Here is an 18,521-nt window from a genome sequence, read left to right on the forward strand (position 1 = left end):
CTTCAAGGCAAGCATTTTATTTTTGTTTGTGCTACACGCTAAGATTATATTTTTTTATAAATGGTGCAAATGTGTTGTAATTTCTTTTACATAGTAAAAGTTGGCGACCAAAACTGATAATGACATTAAGATAATCACACTTGCGTAACTCACTGACTGGTGTTTACATTTTTATTTTATGAAATCAACAATACATTGTCACACACACACCAAGGACACATGTCAGAATAGGCCAGTTTATAAAATCATCACATTTTCAACCTTTGAAAGCAAACTGTTCTGCTCTGTAACTTAGCCCATACTAATCTGGTATTTGGGCTATACTCCTTTATCTCCACGCAGGCGGTATTAGCAACATGAGCGCTGCCATCCGATTGTGCCATACTTAATGCGTTATCACACAAGAATGGCAAGTCTGATACAGTCAGGATAGGCGTAGACCATGTGTTTTTACCTACTTGGCGTTTTTACCAATTTATAGTTTAAGATCTATTCGATTATATGTAAAGCGATACCGATGATCTACCAAACCCATGCCCTTTCATCTGAGAACTAGCTGTTGGGCGCTAACATTTTGCACTGAACCAGTATACATGTATATAACGAAACAACATAAAGTAAACAAGTACTGATCTAGATTCGTATTGCTAATGCACTTAAGGCGCGTTACCGACAGACTGGAGAACTGGGATTAAACATAAGCTAGGTGATGACACAAGTATTATTAGTCGTGTTTCCTTCATAATATCCACTGGCTGTCATGCCTGCTCCCAATGGTTAATAAAATCAGTGATCTCGTAGAGTTCTCCACATGGTTATTCGCACAGTTTAAATTATTTTGCACAAAATATAAGGAAATTGTTTGCATTGACCAGTAACCATGTGATAATGGACAACAAGGCCTGGCAGGCGGAATTACATACATAGAATTCTCCATATAGTTTTATGTGTCAAACACTGACTATACATACATGGCATTGAATAACATATGTCCTCATCATCTATCGTGAGTTACACATTTCCAAAGATATCCGTGCTGGAAACGCTACTGATGTGATTTGTTTGAAAGAAATGTAAATTCTACAAAAACACACACCTTCTCCCCAAATAAGGTATGTGAATCATCTATTAGGCAAATATGTTAACCAGGTGTAGGCGACTATGTCCTCCACAGTATATCTGTCCATATGTATTGTTGAATTGTTACGCTGACCCTTGGACCGACTGAGCAAACTAGCAATGAAATATTTTACTGAGAGATATAATACAATACATATCTGGAAAGTTTTGTAAAATTAGAAATTTATGAATGAATAATTCCCACCATTGTATACAGTGTAATTAATAAATCTTATATTTTAAGGAACATCTTTCATGGCATCTCTGTCACCGAACCAGACGAGCCTGTCCTCGCGAATATGGCCGGGCTGGGTTATAGCAGTGTCCAGTGATCGTATACTGATGATAAAGCGCCCCCCTGTCAGGTACAACCGTGGGCTTTCCCACACACTCGCCCGTCACTATGTACGGCGGTAATTCCAACATGTCCACATTTGTGGTGTACACGCCATAGCTGATATAGTAACTCTGAAAACACAGTGCAGTATATCAACTTTACACTATATGCATAACACTTGCAAAGGATCCAAGAGAACATTTAAAAGAAACTACGTATGCGAGTCCCACAGAGGGCCATAACTGCATACTGAGGTAAGTTGTGCAAATACGAACACGTAATTTGTCCTTCTTGAAGAACACTATCTTGAAAAGATTTTGAAAGTAATCTAAAATTTTATGAAAATGGATTCTTAGGATTTAACGAATTAATATGGCCTGATTATAGCAACCGATTTGAAACCTTTTCTTTACTCTGACTGTTACCCATTGACGAACATTCTGACGAGTTGTTCATATATACATATTTGACCAAAAACAAAATACAGCGTGGATACAGGCCCTGTCAACAGACTTCCCGTATCCGTTAATAATGATCAGGACTCACAAAGCAATATAGGATATTAAGTTGGTTGTAACTGACATGGAGACACATGTTAGAGATACATGTATGTGCGTTAGCCTACATACAACGTAGCCTACGGTCGCTTTCCATTCAGTGTTCAAACCAGCCCTACATCTAAATGAACACATTGGCTGATTAACGTATTATTTTATATCATGCAATCATAAATGACAATAGCGGCCAACATTTTCCAGAGATAATGAAAGGACGTGTATGGTTTCCCATCGGGAGCGTACTCCATATAAAGTTTTGAATGTCTTAACTCGTTAGCTAGATTGAATAAAAGTTACTTCATATAGTCTCGCTTGATTTCTAACTTTCTATATACACGCTAATTCTCATATTTGTGTCTACAGACTCTCTTGTTAACAGGAACAGAGCCTCGAAAAAGAACAATAAAGTATCGAACAATACTTACTTTCATTGCTTTAAAGGAATCAAATAAAGCCTGTTTTACAGGCAACAGCGCGCTGGGTGTAAACTGGAAATTTTCTGGAGTATCTCTACTCAACTGTAGCAGCCCCCATCTGGATAACACAAATTGTATCATTGTTTAAAAATGTTGCATGAAACAGCTTGCAATGAACCCATTTCGAAATTATTTCCACTGAATCTATGCGTATGCTAGCCGTCAACCAATCAGGACGTTCCTGGTCAATAATCGTAGGGCCAATTCCCAAAGCGACGTTTAAAGGATTAGTGTCCAGATTGGTTATATATTCACAATTAGCTACACGTGTATATATATTGTTAAATGGAGTGTGGAAAAATACTGGAAAAACTACAGTAATCTGAGTAATATGGCATTAAAATCATTAGATAATGAGGCTGGGTTTATGCATTTTTTCCGCCAATACACGGTAGTCTCCTGGCAAGAGATGGGATAAGGAATCTTGACGGGCAGTTAAATTTTAACAGCAGGGAGGAAAATTAGACTTTAAATATATGTATGTAAACTCTGGTGATAGGGCTTGGTGGGTATAAAACAAAGCGGGGGCTCATTCATCATGAGTTTGATCAATCTTCTGTATGTAGGTAAAGTGAAAGAAAAGTAGATACAGGCACATTATGGCTTCCAATGAATGGCGCTTTGATACACGCTATCCCATTGGCTGTGTCTCTCCTGTGGACCAGTGGGTGGACTTCTGACAAATTGTAAACTGTGTACAACAAGACAATGGCCGTTTGACAGCTACGACACTGGTAGCGGTATTGCCACCCCAGAAGCAATCCAAGAATAATCATGTTGCTTAACTGCGTTAATCAAGAAGTAATGACTGGGTTTGAAGTACTGGTTGTTGATTAAAGTTAGTCATCAAAAGTGGGAAAACAAGAGATATCTTCTTGAGTAAGGCTCAGAGTAGGTGCGAAAGCAATCTTAAAGTGATAATCCAGCCCTCATTGTTTTAATCTCTGATCCATATTACGAGGCTTAGAGACACCGCAGGTAACAAAAGACGATTAAAGCAACCTTTCACAACCCCTTGAGTAATTCTGACCATAATATAACTAGGAAAATTAAACAGGTGTAAGAATTTTTTTCCAATATTGCCTTGATTAAAGGAGTGAATATTAATTCCTGCGGACCCATTTTCGAACAAAATCCACTCGGGGAATGGAATGATATTTATTATGAAGCGGACAGAAGGAAAGAACAGTAAATATTAAATCTGATATACACACGAAATGTAGACCTACAGTCTAACACAGGATAAAGCTATAGCTTACCACTCCATATTGCTAGTGCAGTTGGAAATGCCTGGACAAAGATCAAATTCACGTTTGAAAACTTGGAATCTGAAGTCTGACCAGAGATGTCAGTGTCATAAATTGGAACTTGAGCATCGTCCACTATGGGTTCAAATTGATATGGCAGTATATTTGCTTCTGTGTAGCTAGAATCCATCTTGAAAATGACATTGTTTTGATGCGAATTCCAAGGTTATATAGGCCAGCTAGACTTGGGTTGGTTACCTGACGGCCGGCTGGAGATTGGCTAGGGTAGTAAACCTACTATTTTTGGTGGACTTTAAGTCATAATTACGTTTCAGAGGCCCTCCTGGTAATATACTGTTAAACAGATTATAATCTTTATACATAGGACAAGTAGCTGAACCTGGGCACTAATCCTTTAACACAAACCACCAATGAATTAAAAAAATATATAAAGTACGAAATTAGGACGGGATCATACAAAGGGAAGCAGTCAACAGTTTTCACTGATGTTGGAAAGGCGTGAGGTATGTTCTAGGCGAATGAGTGAAATCAGTATTCCAATCGCGTACCGTAATATTATATAAGTTGTCGATAATAAAATATTGATTGCAACGGATTCAAATATTCAAATAGTTTTTGTTGTATTATAACTTGTGGCGTTAATTGAGACGTGAGGCGGACACATCAACCGCATTTAATTTTATTCAAATTTTTAGCACCCAAACTAATCATAAACTCAAAAACAAGTGTGGGAATTAAAACTAATTTCTAAAGACGCCATTTCATTACTTCACTTAGTATTGTCGCGCTAAGTAAAGTCAAAACACATATACAGGTTAGGTACTAATTTAATCGTAATAAACATCAGAATCGTAAATTCAGTAAAGGCTAATGATTTCGTCATACTCAATTCAAGTTAGGTAATGGAATTCTGTTCATATTTACATACACGGAAGTATATTTCACTGACGCCATGTTAATCAGTGGATTCAGACTAAGACACAAGCCCTGGACGAGGCCCAACATGATTATCTCGGTGTTCTGCTACGTTTACTTCAACCCTCAAGCAGAAAACACAATACTATCAAAGACCGCTAACACACTCAAGGTGCACGTTCAATTCTGACGTTTGACAGGTAGTTTCTGGATTTCCCGCTGTTCGTGCATGGGACCTTAGTAACGAAAAGCAGTCAACGGCGCTCATGGTGTTATTTGCACAGTGGCCTCATGGATAGAGCGTCCGCCTCGAAGCCGGGAGACCTGCGGATCTAACCTGGGTCGGGTCATACCAAAGACTTTAAAAATGGTACTTGGAGCTGCCTCGCTTGACGCTCACCAGAGAGAGGTGAGAGCAAGGAAACTTGACTGGTTAGCCCGGTGTCCAGTATAATGTGACTGGGTGGAGTATTATGTCTAATGTCTTTGACACGATACTTCAGTGGCGACAACAAAATTAGCGGTGTGGATTCGCCCTGCTACAAGAGAACTCACTAATGAATCCTCGTTAACTGACTGAAAAAATATTGAGTACATGTGCGACGCTAAACCCCAAGCATGTATAAATGCATTTACGTAGTCTTTCTTTCGTTGAAAACCACTTTGTATTCCACCAAAATGGCGTACAAAAACGTGTGTCACAGCTGATCAGTAGTTTACCCTTGACGCCCCGGTTTCTTCTATTCGTAAGGGAAATGACTTGAATGTACCATTAAGTTGCAAATCAAATGATTATTGTTCTTGGTGATATACTAGTATATGAAGCCGTCTTTACCAAAACTACTAATGACATTCACAGAGTACTGCGCGTGTATACCAACAGGCAATCAGATAAGCATTCACAAGGTTTTATTATGACAACCCACCTATCTGGTAAATGTAAACTCACAGCTCCATGTGGTTGCCATGACCACCAATTCGCTTCCTTTGATTCGTCCTGAAGAGAGATATGTAATTATAGGACACCATTGTGCAAGGTAAGGATGTCGGATTCAAGTTTTAATGCATTGCCATAATGATACATGCTTACACGTATATGTATACAATATAATTTTATGATGAGTTAAAACTATGAAAGGAAAGCTACTAGCATGTCTTCATTGAAAATCATTCTACAGAGAGAATTTTTGTTCGTTAAACTCGAAGAAGACATAAGCTAGATTGTAGACTAGTCAGTATAGTATTTGAACCAGGAGCTTTGCATAATCATTGGCTGACTTACCTTAACATATTGTCCGTCTACAATTTTATGGGCCCAATGCGATCTGAAATGGAACGAAGTTGTTAATAGGTCCAAAAATGCCAAACCAAAGATACACCACAATTGTTACAATACTGAACACTCATCAAGTCAAATTTTCAGGTGTATTGCGAATAATTTATTCCTTTATTTGGCTCACCAAGCACAACGTTTTCAGAGTGACGAAGAGCACGTGGCAAATTCAACTGCTTACTACTATGTATTAAGACTTATTCTGACCCTTACTTTCGTCACTCATAGGAATGTAAAATAAAGCAAGGTTTTATGAATGTATAAAGTTGTTCACTTTATTGTTAAAATTTGTTCATGCACCAGGCTGCTGGTGAATTTAGGGAACCGTCCCAGCTGAGCTTTCAGAATGACACAGTGGAAGCCAAGAGGGAAACATTACTATCCGATCGCAGAGCTGTGACACATGAAACCCGTGGATAGCACAGGTCAAATGACACCACGTGCACATTTACAGGAAATGACGATGGATCTGCATCTTTCTCGAATAACGGTCAGCGCATACATGCAGCATGACGATGTCACAGTATACGACCGAGTACATTAACTACATGTACTTCATAATTCTAGCTGTGAAAAAAAGAATCATGACCCGTGATCAAATGAATGACTTAAATAACTGTCATCGAATTATGTCGTGGAATTTTTAAATGTGTCACGTGTACTTACCTGGCCAAAACCATTCTCCACGTCTCCTTGTCTCTGGGAATACTGTTCACGTCACGTGTCGTACCTGAACGTAGTCTGCTCAGAGGAAACTTCATCTCCACTGTCCAAAACTTGTCTACAAACCCACATAGTTTGGTTTGAATCTTAAGACTGGTTTTGAAAATTTACCAGGTCCGAAATGTCGAAGAAAGCACTGGAAGAGTTGTCAGCCTATTCCATTTTTTTGTTTATTTATGTGATTGGTGTTTTACGCCGTACTCAAGAATATTTCACTTATACGACGGCGGCCAGCATAATGGTGTGAAGAAACCGGACAGAGCCCGGGGGAAACCCACAACCATCCGCAGGTTGCTGGGAGACCTTCCCACTTACGGTCGGAGAGGAAGCTATCATGAGCTGGACTTGAACTCACAGCGACCGCAGCCTATTCCAGGATACCATATTATCATCATATGATGACAGCTCAAGTTGACATCTTTATGCATTTTTAGACCCTATAAGATTTGCATCATTTAAATACTTTGGTTATCGGAATGATCTCGAAATAATAATAATAAAAAATAATGCCAGAATGTCATAGATGCATTAAATTCATATTGGACACAACGAGAAGAAAATATTTACTTAAAAATGGAGAAAATGAAGGCCCCTCTTACTTGGGGAATCTGGATCGTTGATATTTCCGTCAACTAGAATAGCCTTTTCCACGTCACTCTCCCAGTTACTGAGAGCCCGGCCTCCGTCAATGTAAGCCTGGAAGAACACAGAGAATATGTCAGCAACACTGAGCTGTAACAGACACTATATTATTTGTGTTTATTGTAGTAAAAAATCACCGATTAAATATTTCAAATTTATGAAGCAGCCTAGTCAAAGAACGGAGTTCATAGGAATTCTGGGGAGGTTGTATCTGTTACAATTCAGTTCGATTGCATTTCCTTTCTTGTTTACAATAAATAAGCATCATTTTTCGAAAGCTGACAGCGTAATAGTGAAGTAAGTAAAACGATCAATTTGGTTGTTGTTAAAACAGTTAACATTTTCTCAGTGTGGTTTTAGGTAAGACCATCGTGATAGGCAAATCAATAAACATCGAAAACCAGACACAGATGTCTATTATTGCACAAATCTATATTGGAATATGAACATTTTCTGTTTATATATATTTATTTATGTATTGACTATATTTATTTGATTGGTATTTAGTAGGACGTTGGCCAAGGCAGGCTTTGTGGGGAAAATTCATTATTAAATACAAACATGTAGGTCAATATGTCTTTGTATTACTCTACCTTTGTTAACATCAAATCCCAGATTGTCCCCAAAGCATTAATCTCGATTTCTTTGTAGCTGCAAATATAAAAATAAAAAAATATTTTTAAAGTAATTTTTACAACTGCGTACTGTGTATATAAAGCAATATGGAGAGAAGATCCACTGTTGTTAATCAGGTAATTTTATTACTCCAGTAAATTGCCTCTCGTTACAAAGGGCATTTGAACACAGTGAATGTCTACAGTTAACACCTGAGCTTTGGTGATGATATACAAGGGCGACATCACCTCCGACAGAACTCTGACCTACAGTTAATACCTGAGATTTGGCGGTGATATACAAGGGCGACACCACCTTCGACAGAACTCTGGCCTACGGTTGACACCTGAGCTTTGGTGATGATATACAAGGGCGGCACCACCTTCGACAGAACTCTGACCTACGGTTAGCACCAGAGCTTTGTTGATGATATACAAGGGTGATGATATACAAGGACAGAATTGTCGTTTACAGTTCATACCCGGGCTTTGGTGATGCTATATAAGGATGATAGATAATCCGTCAGAAATTTGCACCTATGAATCTAAAGATGACATTAATGACACTGGCCTCCGCTGTGCGAAATAGGGCCATCTAATTTACGTCTACTGTCCGCTGTCAGCGACGCAATAAACGACCTGATTCTCTGTTGACAAAACATGTCCTATCCCTCAAACATCCTCCAGAAAAAAGACCAGTTTATTTACTCACTTGTGCGTGCTTCCGTCAACATCCACAAAGATCTAAAATTGAAGTTGAAACTAAAGTTACATAGCAAGAATTGAACAGTAGTAAAATAAATAGGTGTTTCTAAGTATGTTTATGGCAACAATAATGACTGATATCACACCAAGCTGTGTGACTATGTATTAGGCCTATAAACAGTTAGGGGAAGAAAACGAAAACTGTTGACAAAGAATTTTGTGAATCCTAAATCAGTTTACTTCGTACGCAAATATGGTCCATGATAAGTCATTTCTGGACGGTATCATTTATACGGAGCTGTTTAATAGTCGTGATGTCGAACCACGCATGTGCAAATAATTTCCATCTCTTTGTCGAAACCTGATTGATCACTGCGGTAAACTCATAATACTAAAGCGTGTCTCTCAAATGCTGTCAACGATACTCAAAAGCATCACATCTGTGTTAAAACTTACCTCAAAGGCGTTATCGTTGAAAACTGTTGACAGAAAAAAATAAGACATCAGCCGTGATCTTCCAAAGCAGAGTATATGACGAAACATATTTTTACACCAACACTATTTATTTTGAGGAAAATAAGTAACGTGAGTGGGCCTCTAAATTTCGTGATCCCTTTGCACTGCTTTAATGTTATTGTATGTAAAATGTTTTGGCCACGCAGACATTTGAGTAATTCTGGACAAGTGACGTCTAAGAAATTGCAATTAAGATCACTGTATTTTTCGTACCTTTTTTACCTAGAGTCATGGTGCTGAGGAGTGGGTGCCATCTGCTACTATTTCAACCCTGACTGAGGTAAATTGTCAAGAGGCCATATTTCACCGGTTACGTGTGACCACTTGCCAATTATCACACCACCGTCGCTGCTCTGATTTTGCTCATTATGCAGTAAGCCTGTTATTATATTTTCACAAAAATTTTAGGACGAGCTCTATTTTACAATGAGTCAAGTAAAGAATTGCTATGATTATAAAAATAATTCTATATTACAATAAGTAGGCAGGCAAATTCAATAGTATAGGTCTAGTTATAAAATGGAAGACCTCGCTTAGAAGTAAAATGACTTTAATAACTGTAAATGAGATTTACACGTGTCGTTTGGATTGATCTTCGAAATATTTTCATTGACTGGGTGAATCCAAATATGGATGTCTCCACAGAACTCACACCTACATCCGGCCAACATATCAAAAACTTGTGCAATGTTAACCATGTAACATCGATACTTTGTCCACATATTCACCTGATGAACTGTTCTCTACCGGGACCGCGCTCTTATCTGAGATCAAGGAGGGCAGGGAAATCCATGTGACATATCACAGTCAATCCGGCTGACATTATTGTGGTGACGTTAAGACAAACAGGGATGTGAAGCTGAGTCAAGCTCGACTAGACGGTCTCCAGACAACAACAAACAGTTTTTACGCATACTTTGCATCTAATCTATATTTGTCTGAAGAAACGTGGGTGAACTAGCCAAGTGCGTAAAACATCAATCGCTTAGTTCAAATCCCAAAGATCCGTTTCATTGAATAGAACTCCGTTCCTATGGGTATTTCAGTATTTTATTATGACTCAACTGTGCTCTTGATCACAATACATGTAAAAAAGACCTAGAATGTTAAACAGTAGTATTTTTGGATTATAAAATTTCAACTATGTTTTTCTGATAAAACAAACATAGGCCTATCATCTGTTCAAGACAGGCAGGCGGCTCCTGGACAAGCGTATGGGTTACATACGTCTTCAAAAGATGTAGTTTTGAGCACTGCGTTATATGGACTTTACTTCTGCTCATTTGTAACGACAGCCATGTTTATCATCTTACCATGAGAGTCATGTTTTGTTTTGTTAGCCCAGACGTGTTCGTCCTGTAAGTAGGCACCCACATACAGGTGCGTGTCGTCCCACCGAATCTTCACCCGTGTGTCATATAACGGTTTGGGGTAGTCCGTCCCACGCAAGTCTGCCACAACAAACATCACATGGAAACGCTACAAGGTACAGCTATAACAACAAGTGTGTCCTGGTACAAGTATAACAACAAGTGTGTCCTGGAACAAATATAACAACAAGTGTGTTCTGGAACAAATATAACAACAGGTGTGCTCTAGAACAAATATAATAACGGGTGCATTCTGGAACAAATATAACAACGGGTGTATTCTGCATCAAATATAACAACAGATGTGTTTTGGTGACTAATATATTTCCATGGGTTGTTTTGTATCCATTCCAGGTGAAATGAAATCGGCAGTATGAACAAATAAACGTTTTTGATGTCACTGGTGAGAAACACTCTTAATATGGTTTAAACTGTCTATTGTAGAGGTAAACGTTTGATAATTCATTTGTATAATTTGTGGCAAAAATATAATGAAATAAATAATCCATATCTTGTGATATATTTTCAGCACTCTGCCAAGCGATCCTGACTAGTGAATTTACCTCCATTTAAATAATGCTAAACGTGTGTAGACACAAAATCGACGTACAGTTGTTAAAACATTCATTTGGTTATATACAACTGCATTATGAACGAGTTAATTTTACCAACAGGATGTGTTTGAGTATTAGCTGCAAACCTTCTTCGAAGTTACTTTGTGTATGACTGCCTATATCATACTGGATTCAGATCACTGATGCTGTAAACAAATGTATTTCAGCCACAGAACTTATCAGCGTATAGTTTGCCCATTTATTAAGATGTATGAGGCTCTTTGATGAATGATAAGATTTCCTAGATGAATTTAACATGAAGAAGCATTGACATGATCATTATGTTCACCAAATTGTAATTTATGAGGTATCAGCTATATGAGGTATGTTTGTAATATGTAACTGTAACTTTTGATAATCTCTGGTGAACGAATTGGTTGGGTGTAATCTGTTTCTGTTCATTCATTATAAAGTATTTTCACCCAAAGGATGGCTAAACCTGCCTGTGAAAGGAATGTCCAGGCAGGCAGGAAACCGCTACAGTTTATAAAGTGAGCAAAGAGAGATGACTTCAGTTGGTCTCTCGATTTAATGCTGTAATCTTGTTGGGATCACCAAGTACTCATCTCAGAATGAAGTGTGATCTGTGCTGGAAAATCGTAAGTAAAATTATTATAACTCATATTATAATGCGAAGCCGAAGGATTCCAGTTTGTGCACGTGGAGAACGTACTTCACAGTTTTTGTGTGACAGTCACCAAGTTGTCGCCAATGGTTTGGTGAGATTGATTTCGTTTAAGCCATTAATCTCTATAAGAAATTGTGAGCTAGGTTTTTCTGGTTCAGTCCAGTGAGGGCCTTTATTCACCTGTCAGTGACCGACTCACCCACGAACTTTTCCGTCCAAGGTACTTCCTCCCAGGCAGGGTCATTGAGGTCGCCGTCAACGGCTATCGTCTGCTCCTTCAAGTGGTAAGCCACGTAACTTCTGGGTAATGGAATGTCACATGTTTCTGCCCGACACGCCGTCACCTGACAACTTTCTAGGAATCTGAATGACAAGATCATTTCCATATGAAAGTCACATTTAAGTATAGCCTACTGATTACTTCATATAGTCACTGTGATAACGTTTATCTAATTTACATTAAGGTGTCATATCAGTTGTGTCTAGGAAAGTGATATTTAGGAATTTAAGCAATGTTCAGTATAACTAATCTATAATCCCGGTAATTGTCTTGGAATGATTCTGAAGGAGAATCATTTATCCAAGGTCTTTATTAAGACACCAAAGGATCAGAATGCATGCCCCAAACATCACGCTCAGAAATCAATAATCTTTTCGTTTTGACATCAAGGAAACAGCAGAAACCTTAACTTCCTAAAAGATAAGGTACTCCATTCCAACATCACTCAATGCATGTTAAGTCAGTGGCCCGATTAATGTTTTAAAAAGCGATGCGTGTCCACATGTATTTGGACAAGAGCATCTAATGGATGTATAAGTTGATATTTATTTATTTGATTTGTGTTTTACGCCGGACTCAAGAATATTTGACTTATACGATGGCGGACAGCATTATGGTGGGTGGAAAGCAGCCATATAAGTTGATAGTTCTAATGTATGTATAAGTTGACAATTCTAATGGATGTATATGTTGACAGTTCTAATGGATGTATATGTTGACAGTTCTAATGGGTATAAAGGTTAACAGTTCTAATGCATGTCTAAGTTGACAGTTCTAATGGATGTAAAAGTTGAAGTCCTAATGATGTATAAGTTGATAGTTCTAATGAATGTCTAATTTGACAGTTCTAATGAATGTATATGTTGACAGTTCAATGGATGTATGTGTTGACAGTTCTAATGGGTATAAAGGTTAACAGTTCTAATGGATGTATAAGTTGATAGTTCTAATGAATGTCTAAGTTGACAGTTCTAATGGATGTCTAAGTTGACCGTCCTAATGATGTATAAGTTGACAGTTCTAATGTATGTATAAGTTGACAATTCTAATGGATGTATATGTTGACAGTTCTAATGGGTATAAAGGTTAACAGTTTTAATGCCTGTCTAAGTTGACAGTTCTGATGGGTATAAAGGTTAACAGTTCTAATGTATGTATAAGTTGACAATTCTAATGGATGTATATGTTGACAGTTCTCATGGGTATAAGGGTTAACAGTTCTAATGCATGCCTAAGTTGACAGGTCTAATGGGTATAAAGGTTAACACTTCTAATGGATGTATAAGTTGACAGTTCTAATGAATGTCTAAGTTGACAGTTCTAAAGGATGTCTAAGTTGACAGTTCTAAAGAATGTATAGGTTGACAGTTGTAGTGGATGTATAAGTTGACAGTTCTAACGGATAAAAAGTTGACAGTATTAATGGATATATGAGTTAACAGTTCTAATGGATGTATAAGCTGACAGTTCTGATGGTTGTATAAGTTGACAGTTCTAAAGAATGTATAGGTTGACAGTGTAGTGGTTGCATAAGTTAACAGTTCTAATGCCTGTCTAACTTGACAGTTCTAATGGGTATAAAGGTTAACAGTTCTAATGCATGTCTCAGTTGACAGTTCTAATTGATGTAAAGTTGACAGTCCTAATGATGTATAAGTTGACAGTTCTAATGAATGTCTAATTTGACAATTCTAATGAATGTATATGTTGACAGTTCAATGGATGTATATGTTGACAGTTCTAATGGGTATAAAGGTTAACAGTTCTAATGGATGTATAAGTTGACAGTTCTAATGAATGTCTAAGTTGACAGTTCTAATGGATGTCTAAGTTGACAGTACTAATGGATGTATAAGTTGACAGTTCTAATGGATGTATAGGTTGACAGTTCTAATGGTTGCCTAAGTTGCCAGTTCTAGTGGAATGTATAAGTTGACAGTTCTAATGGATAAAATGTTGACAGAAATTCGGGTTCCTTTAGAAACATGGCATATAGTGTAAATTTTGTTATAGAAATAGCAGAATGCATCCGAGTTCATCGAGTGCCCTTTCAGCTTCACTACACTTTCATCTCACTTTTTCTCATATCACATGGATGGTTGTGATTCAAACGTTCATGGCCTACATCAGGGTATTATCAGGCGGTTTTCATGTACCCAACAACAGACTCGGGTAGAAACAGATCACGGTTTTGCCAGTGTAAATCTGCAAATGAGCAGTCTTTGAGTAAGGATTTTATCGCAAGCCAGGAACACTGTGGTTTTGTCACGAATCTCTGTCCCGTGTGTTGTACTGAGCCCGAGCCCGTGTGAGCCTGAATGTTACACTGGAGCTTGTTCATAGCGTCAATGTCTAAGTCTCAATACACCCCGTTGTCGGACCAGTTTCCAGAGGATCAACAGGCGACGTGACATGAGCTTCAGCTAGTTAATTTGAAACTTTCGTAATTTGGTGTAAGCGTTTAAGCTGGCACGACAAGAGCTAGTTTTCTAATCGCCTTAATTTTTAAATGCATATACTGGTCAAGACTTTAAAGCATGGGTTAAAAAGGCAGGCATGTATAGTCCATTTAGTACAGAGCAGATCACACTATCATGAGTTGTTTGTAAGCTATAGCTTTTAATGTCAGTACATGGTTTTTGGCATCGATAAATGGATAAAACATCGAGTTTTGTTGTTTGTTTACACATTAAATCTGATTTAATGGTTACGCTTAAATTTATAGCTTAAGCAATTACTTTTATAATTACTTTTACAAAAATAACTTCGTTTGTTTCTCGTACGTTTATAATAAAATTATCAAATTTAATTATTTAATTTATCAAATAAATTATTGACTTTCGCTTATAAGGACATACATTCAAGTATATATTGCTTTCTATGGTAAGAAATTATTGGAGGGCCTCCGCGGCTGAGTTGGTTAGCGCGTTAGCGCAGCATAATGACCCAGAGGCCTCTCACCAATGCGGTCGCTGTGAGTTCAAGTCCCGCTCATGCTGGCCTCCTCTCCGGCCGTAAGGGGGAAGGTTTACCAGCAACCTGCGGATGGTCGTGGGTTTTCCCCGGGCTCTGCCTGGTTTCCTCTTACCATAATGCTGGCCACCGTCGCACAAGTGAAATATTCTTGAGTACGGCGTAAAACATCAATCAAATAAATAAATAAATTATTGATTTTCGCTAGTTGTTACATCTAAGCATACTGTATGCTGTAAAGAATCAAGGAAAGGAAACATTAATTAAAATAGTTAGAAACAATGAACTGTGAAACTTGAAATTAGCAGCCAAACTTATCAAATCAAACTTATTTTCCAATCTAAAAAATCTATGTACACATATGTTCTCTCCGAGAGAGAAAATTTTAAGAAAATTTTATTTCAGTACTCAACCTAACTATTACATGCGGCTGTATCATGGAAGCGGAGAGAAAGTTTCAGGAAGAGATAAAGAATGCTTTAGCCTGACATGGGTGTGTAAGCGAATGTTTGCCGATCACACCTGTCAACATGTATATTTTCTTCCCTGCTACAGAAGAAGTGCCTTCTACATGTCATTTACGTTAACTACACCTCTGAATTGTGACAGTATCCATTCATATCTGTGTGCTTTAAATTAATGACACATCCATACCGGTAATACTTTAAATACTTTAAAATTTTAAATCTTCTTTTAAATTAGCGTATATTAAAATTATAAGAGTATTTAGATCAGCATACAGAAAAAATAAAGATATTTGGTTTTAGATCCCGGTGGATATACTTTAGATACGGTATAAAAAAAAACATATGGCACAATGCAACCTTTGCGAACACCTGCACAGTTCTAGAATGATGCATTGGTAGTTATTACATTCCCCAAAACATATTTGGGGAAATATATTACCCAAGATATTTTTTAATCACGTTTACTTTATGAATTATCCAAGCTTTCAGTTTTGAGCATTAAAAACTGGATCCTGTATTCAAGCTCGACTTTTGATGGGTTACATGACTGTTGCTAAAACCCATGCTCGTAAGCCAGAGGTACAGTTTACAACAGATCGTTCACACAATTTAGGGAAAACTTAATAAGTGAAGAAATGCTTATTCTCACCTATCTATTTGAGGAATATTGCTGCCAGATCCTGTGCCACAAGCGCGTCTGTCTCGCCTTGGTAGATCCTGACCACCTTCTCGCACGAAATAACCAATAATTACCCCGATGCCTAAAGATATGCAGGTCACAACCAAACATATCACGATCACTATCCTTCCAGTGGCCATTACGGGTTAGTCAACAAACAGAAATAGGTCAACACAGGTTAACTTTGTTACAGCGAAATTCTCGTCACCTGTGCTGAGATACAAACGTGTTGTCCAGCAAAGTCCTGCTATTCGAGCCTTTGCACCTAAAGTGTTGTCTTTTTCTTTAAGCCCTACTCGTTGTGGATTTCTGTCTGTCACTCCAGCTTGTCATATAGGTCCGATAGGAAGACGGATAAAGATGAAGAAAAAACTGCTTTGAATTTCGACAACAGGAGGGGCATCGAATGAGTTAATTCATTGAGATGTCTAGGAGGCTGAATTTCTGACGTAACTAGAGATGGCGTTCTCGTCAGTGGTACAATAGACGACCCTCTCAGCTGTCGATGGTGGCAAAGATGTGTGGAGATAGAACCACTGGGTTTTAACTTTGTACCAGGGCTTTGGGAGGACACACTCAAACGTCTGGTGATGTTACGCGGCTAGTTATTGGCCCATTACCTGTTTGTCCAATGGGTGTCATCTATACATACAGCCCGATGGAATGTTGGCTGCTGTGTTCAAATATCCAGTGAGCAGACGACGGCCAGGGATTGAGCTAGGCTGTAATCTGTGTTTGTTCCCATGCGGTTAACAAACAGCTTCCATGGCCGTTCGTAGGCTGGATAATCGGAAGAGTGAAGAGAAGCCGCCAGGACAGCTCCGGTCAACAGATATTGTCTTAAACCTTTAATTCTGTCGTAAAACTGTGGCGATTAACTCCTTAGTCCTCGGACTGACCATCACCAGCACGAATTATGAGAATCATTTACTTTCTATAAATTGACACGAGTTCGAACGTTGTACTCCGGAGAATAGGCCTATCTTTTCCCCATTGCGCGTACTTCGCTAAGTTCAGCTCATATCTTAAAACTATATACTTTTCTGAGTGAAGGGAACGTAAAAAATAGCACTTGAGGACAGTTTCACTGTCAAAGTGGTTTATTATTATATATATGCGCAATTAGAATGGCAACCAATACTGTACTAATAACACATTAAACACCACGGTTGCTTTCTGAAACCGAACGTTTATATTTAGTGTACGTGCAACTGAAGATGTTCCGATTTATGACGTGTTTGCTTTATGATCGAAAAATGACACAACCTTAAGTTGCGCAAGGAACACAAAACTTCTCATTCACGTGAAGTGTACTTGTATGCCAAGTACAGGCCCAGAACTATTTGTTATTTGTGCCATATAGAAGAGAAACACAGACAAAGAAAAGACATGCTTAATATGTATTGACATATTTGTTGCGAGCGTATGTCTGTACACTACACCTGAACTACATGTAGCTTTGTTATAGGCGTTTATCTTGCAACTGTGGCTCGTTATTGTATGACCGTGTTTTCATCGATCAAAATGCAAAAATTACCAATTTCCAGTCATAACTTTCTATGCATACATTTCACACCGTTCGTACTTTCGCACCATTGGCTATTTAACTATAGTAGTCCACACCAAAGCTCAGATAGTTATAGAAAAGCAAAAATGTCCCAGATGAGGCACTGATGGAAATATTGTAGCTGTGCAACCTGAGACTGCTTGTATGTTAATTTGGTCTGATCAGTTCTGGAAAGACCTTAATGTGGAAAACTTATTATACTTGTTATGTTACCAAAGGTTGCTAAAGCATTGTAGGCCTAACCATCGATTAAATGTCAGTCACTTTCAATGAAAGTTGCAGTTTTGTCTTGTAGTCAGGTACGTTTAACAGAAATTTCCGGTGCACTTTAACCCCTATACCTTCTACATATTAGATGACACAAGTAAGGGAATTTAGTCGATACCATTTCCGGGTCAAACTTGAGATAAGTACATGTACTTCTTCCGGTTTGAGGATATAATCTCACAGGTCATTGGTTAGGACATTAGAACACTAGCGGAAGTCAGCTGGAGTAGTTTGTACTGGATATTAACATTGGTCACGCCCAACACGCTTCGTATAAGTCACTGTACTCCAGATGTACTCGTAATTCTCAATGTGTGACACCTGCGGGTAGGAAATGGCAAAGGCTACTACGATTGATTGAACATCTTTTACACTCTAACGCTCATCTAGATAGTTGAATGGTGGGTTATCCTCAATGTCACGAACTGCGGTCCTTAAGCACTAACTGTGGTTACAAAACTTCCCCAAATT

General features: G+C 38.2%; 1 protein-coding gene across 1 annotated transcript; it reads right to left on the minus strand.

The window, feature by feature from the left end:
• Positions 1–266: 266 nt before the first annotated feature.
• Positions 267–16,669, minus strand: LOC135468988 (uncharacterized). The gene is made up of 12 exons (XM_064747501.1): positions 16,187–16,669; positions 12,017–12,180; positions 10,519–10,656; positions 9,146–9,168; positions 8,697–8,728; positions 7,964–8,021; positions 7,328–7,424; positions 6,672–6,786; positions 5,955–5,997; positions 5,599–5,669; positions 2,439–2,547; positions 267–1,587 (listed from the first exon to the last, which is right to left on the minus strand). The coding sequence occupies exons 1-12, from the start codon at positions 16,354–16,356 to the stop codon at positions 1,387–1,389; spliced, it is 1,221 nt and encodes a 406-aa protein (XP_064603571.1). The 5' UTR covers positions 16,357–16,669; the 3' UTR covers positions 267–1,386.
• Between the last annotated feature and the right edge of the window lie 1,852 nt (positions 16,670–18,521).

This window comes from Liolophura sinensis, chromosome 6 (genome assembly GCF_032854445.1).
Source record: "Liolophura sinensis isolate JHLJ2023 chromosome 6, CUHK_Ljap_v2, whole genome shotgun sequence".
NCBI lineage: Eukaryota > Metazoa > Mollusca > Polyplacophora > Chitonida > Chitonidae > Liolophura > Liolophura sinensis.

Coding starts and splice junctions, on each gene's coding strand:
- LOC135468988 (XM_064747501.1), bottom strand. CDS start 16,356: ATGGCCACTGGAAGGATAGTGATCGTGATATGTTTGGTTGTGACCTGC. Junction 7,425..7,963: donor GGGATTTGATGTTAACAAAG/GTAGAGTAATAC, acceptor GTGTTCTTCCAG/GCTTACATTGACGGAGGCCG. Junction 1,588..2,438: donor ATTCCTTTAAAGCAATGAAA/GTAAGTATTGTT, acceptor CTGTGTTTTCAG/AGTTACTATATCAGCTATGG.